Below are 4,088 nucleotides of genomic sequence, written 5' to 3' on the forward strand. Positions count from 1 at the left end.
TATGTACAACTTTAATACTTTGGATTCATTATCTGTGTTAGGAATAATTGTAGGCCATTCAGTTATGTTGCATGTTAATAATTTAGTCTATTCCCTATTAAATTTCTGCAATATTTGTAGAAAGTAGGATGACGTAGATACCTTTACTTTGCCAAGAGTCTCAGAGTCCATCTTGTAGTAGTGTGATAATTCTCCACACTGACTGCCTTGTTACTTAGTCTGTTTACCACAAGAGAGAATGCCAGGCTGTTGCCAACTTCCCAGGATCCTTTCCTCTTGTTCCCCAATCTTGCTGAAGAGAGGCATTAGAGAAGCAAGACATAGAAAGTTCCCTCTTAAACTCTCCTTAATCAAGACATAATTCAGAATGGGTAATGATAGATTAATAAACCAACATATTGTAATTAATTTACAACTTCTCTTTTGCTTAAACTGTCATTGGCACATGTATAAAACCATTTCTATTTATTTTAAGAAAATATTAACTTTCCAGTCTAACCATAGAATATTTAACAGAACATTTCTTCAAAATATGAAAACAATCAGGAATAAAATAAAAGAGAAGTTTTATATAAATATAAATATCTATATATATCTATATCTCTCTGTATATATTACTTGGTGACACTTTCTATTTGACATTTTATCCAGTATTTTTTAGCAACTATTTTATTGTGAATATATTCTCATGCTGGCAAATAAATTCAGGAAACTTCAAAAAATTTGATCAGGAGGTCACAATGGATAATTTAAATTTCTATACAACAGAATCAAATGCATTAATATTAATCTCTAAATTCAGCAGTTTTTTAAATTGTTATTCATGCTGAGGAGAGATCATTTGAAAATGTGCTGAATCTAAAAGCATGGATTATATATCATTTTGAAAGTACAATTAGTTCTATCAAATACAACCTGCTATCCCAGCAGTTATATAAGATTTTCTTGGATAATCACAAACTATTTAGGGAAATGAATATATACACAATTTCTTAAAATATGTGTATTACATACAATCTAATATTACACTTAAAGTCATTTCACAAAGTCTTTTGCATGTTTACATTGCAACAGGAAGACTGAGTTGCTACAAAGGTGTCATTTTGCACAGTTGATTACCATTTGTTAAAATATTATGTTGCTTTTTCTACTGACATTATGTTTTGAATTTATGGCAGCAAGGAATTGTCAGGCCGATGTATTGGGGGAAAAAAAGAAACCCTATATCTGGAAGTAAATTTACCAGTTCTTCTCTTCTGTACTTATGCAGAGACACAGTATACCAAATAAATAAATAAAGATTATTTCCAAATAAATAAGCATAGCTTCAGATTGAACTGTTACATAATTTAAAGTATATCAAAATACTTCTTTTTCTATGGCTCTTTTATACTTTAAATATATTGCCAAGATCATCAGTTGTGTCTGCATATATTGGGGAAAAAACATCTGATAATAAAAAAGATAAAAATAGTAAAAATCTACTAGGTTGTTATATGGGACACGATTAGAATACAGAATGTAATTTTCTTCCATTCAAATAGTACTAGTAGACACAAAAATAAAGACAAAGTAAAATATCTTATGAGCTATACTAAAGCTATACTTTACTATCACTTCTTATATCATTTTAATGTCCTGAAATAGCTGACATGTTCTATTTCCTACTTTCAAACATTGCAGCTATAAGCATCATTTCATTATTTGCTTTATGCAAAATATTTTCATGATTATAAACTATCTATGAAACAAATACAACTTAAAATAAATCTCAAATGTGAAAGGAAGCTGTTCTGTACTCTCACATAAAGATAATGTATTGATAGAGTGTAAATACACAACTAGGTACCAAGGAACAGATAAGAATGTGCTGAGCAGTTAGTGCTTTTATTTTGTCAGAACTGGACTAAATCACAAAAGTCAGAAAGAGTTTCTATTTATGTAATTTATTACACTGGCACAAAGAATCACAAGTGAACATCCAAGTCACAGAGGATATTTACAAAGTTAGTAATCACAATAAAGATCTCTTATGACAAAACAGAAATCTTAACAGAATTGGAATGGAATCAGAAAAGTAAACTCACAACCGTAAAACATGTTTCCATTAATTATCAAAACATATGTAAAATTGCTATTTTCCTTTATAGACTTAGAGGAGTAGTTTTCTTATAAACCCTGATTGGCTGCATACAAATTCAGATAATTATAGCACTTTTATTTAAACAGTAAGTGAGAGTTTTAGAGAATAAGTTAACCTAGTTTATGGTTTTCAGTTATGCGAATTAAAACTCTTACCTCACTGTAGAATCTTCTGTATTATCATCAGCAATCATCTCCAAATCTTGTAAGTGTTTCTCACAGGCTTCTTTAAACAAATTCTCTTCTGAAACTGCTTTAGGAGTATCTTCATTTGCTCGAAGATGTTCTATCAGGTTTTGTGAGTGCCAATTCTGAAAGGATCTCTGATGGTCAGGGGCCAGTGCTGGCCCTGGTGTTAGTATGTTGGGGTGGAAAGAATTTTTCCTTTTTTTCAGTCTGTTTCTGTCCTGAGCATGGTTATTCAACCTGCCCTGAACCGGGATCCCTCTATGCTCATATCCTTCCTGCTGAAGGCATTTTCCAGTGTTGGGTGACCCTTGAGAAGGATGACTAAACCACCTCCAGTGTAGCCTTAGAATCTGTTTCACATGAAACTCTTTCTGGCCAGGCACTGACATTGTTGCAGGAGGAAAGACAAAAGCCTTCTCTCAACAGAAAGGAAATGGAGCCTTTGTTATCTCCCATTTCTCTGCCTCTTCTGTAGAACTAACAAAAGCACAAGTGCTGAGAGCAGTTTTGTGTGTGTGTGTGTGTGTGTGTGTGTGTTTTGTTCTTTGTTTTTTTGTTTTTGTTTTTGTTTTTGCTTCCCTCCTTTCCCCTGAGGCCTGTGGTGCACTCTAGCTTTCCAGCTGAAGCAGAAAACTGCAGCTAAACATGTAGGTGGAAACTCACACTGACAGGATGAGATCAGACCTTAAAGTAAATCAGCTTAGCATAGGAAAGCAGCTACCATAACACACTGCAGCTGCTAGATTTGCAGGCTCATAGCCCTCCCACTTGGACTTGCAAATATCTAACCCAGCTTCTTCCTTACCCTACATGCAGAATCTGTGGCTTTAACCCAGGCAAGTTGGCAAAAGTAGTATTTAAACTCACTTCCTTCTGGATTCCCTCTACTCACCCCACCCCCTGCCAGATTAGCCCACTTCTGAGAAAGTGTCACTTTGTCCTTAGAATAATTTGTACGAGGAGTTTCGTGATGATCTTTTTTCAGGTTCTTAATGGAAATTTTGATGGGGTTCATTAAGGGATAGCATCTTATCATTCATCTCATGCAGGTTTGTAGTTATCTTTACAAAATATCTAAAAATGTGAATGGTTCTATATTAATATTTCTTAAGAACCTGAACAGTTTCAGAAAAATAAGAAAGCATTGGTTACCCATGACTAAACACACAAACGCACACACACACACACACACACCACTAGAGGGTATATTAATAGTATTTTAAGTCTACACCTGAAGGAAGAGAGCAGTGTTTTTCTAAGCTGGTTAGGTTAGTAGAGATGCCTTCTTTCAGTGACAATAGCTTGAAAGCAAATAGTCTGTTCTGGCTCCAGGCCTGTATAAACACCTCCTTATTATGCTCTTAACTTTCACAGGGAGTGTTAAAGGTCTATTTTCTTTGATCAAAACTCCTTATGAGAGGATGAAAAAGGGCATGTTTTGAATCAACTCCAAATTGCCACATATCTCAGTAATAACTATGCACAAAGTACTTTAATATGTAAATCAGAATCACTAATTGCACAGAGATGTTTCTGTAATAGTCATGTATCAGAAATGTTCTCACCAATGCAATTTTGAAATTCAGTTTGAATTTTATCCAGCTTCCATGTGATGTGTATAAGTCATATGGGGAAGATTATACCAGTGTATTCGCAGAAAGAATATCAGAATTGCAAGTTTTTGGTTTTTGTTCTGACCTTATGGTTAATGAACTGTATAAGCCAAGTTTGTACTAAGAAGGAAATATATAGCTATA

At 33.8% G+C, this 4,088-nt stretch overlaps 1 protein-coding gene across 1 annotated transcript; it reads right to left on the reverse strand.

Annotated features, from left to right (window-relative positions):
- Positions 1 to 272: 272 nt before the first annotated feature.
- On the reverse strand, positions 273 to 2,720 carry LOC116881789 (kelch-like protein 4). Its single transcript, XM_032881817.1, has 2 exons — positions 2,299 to 2,720; positions 273 to 345 (listed from the first exon to the last, which is right to left on the reverse strand). Exons 1-2 carry the CDS (start codon positions 2,718 to 2,720, stop codon positions 336 to 338), a joined length of 432 nt encoding a protein of 143 aa, XP_032737708.1. The 3' UTR covers positions 273 to 335.
- Between the last annotated feature and the right edge of the window lie 1,368 nt (positions 2,721 to 4,088).

Source organism: Lontra canadensis, unplaced genomic scaffold, assembly GCF_010015895.1.
Source record: "Lontra canadensis isolate GAN:19392208 unplaced genomic scaffold, GSC_riverotter_1.0 scaffold77, whole genome shotgun sequence".
Taxonomy (NCBI): domain Eukaryota; kingdom Metazoa; phylum Chordata; class Mammalia; order Carnivora; family Mustelidae; genus Lontra; species Lontra canadensis.

Excerpts from the sequence above, each read along its gene's own strand:
- LOC116881789 (XM_032881817.1), bottom strand. The coding sequence starts at position 2,720 with ATGTCAGTGCCTGGCCAGAAAGAGTTTCATGTGAAACAGATTCTAAGG.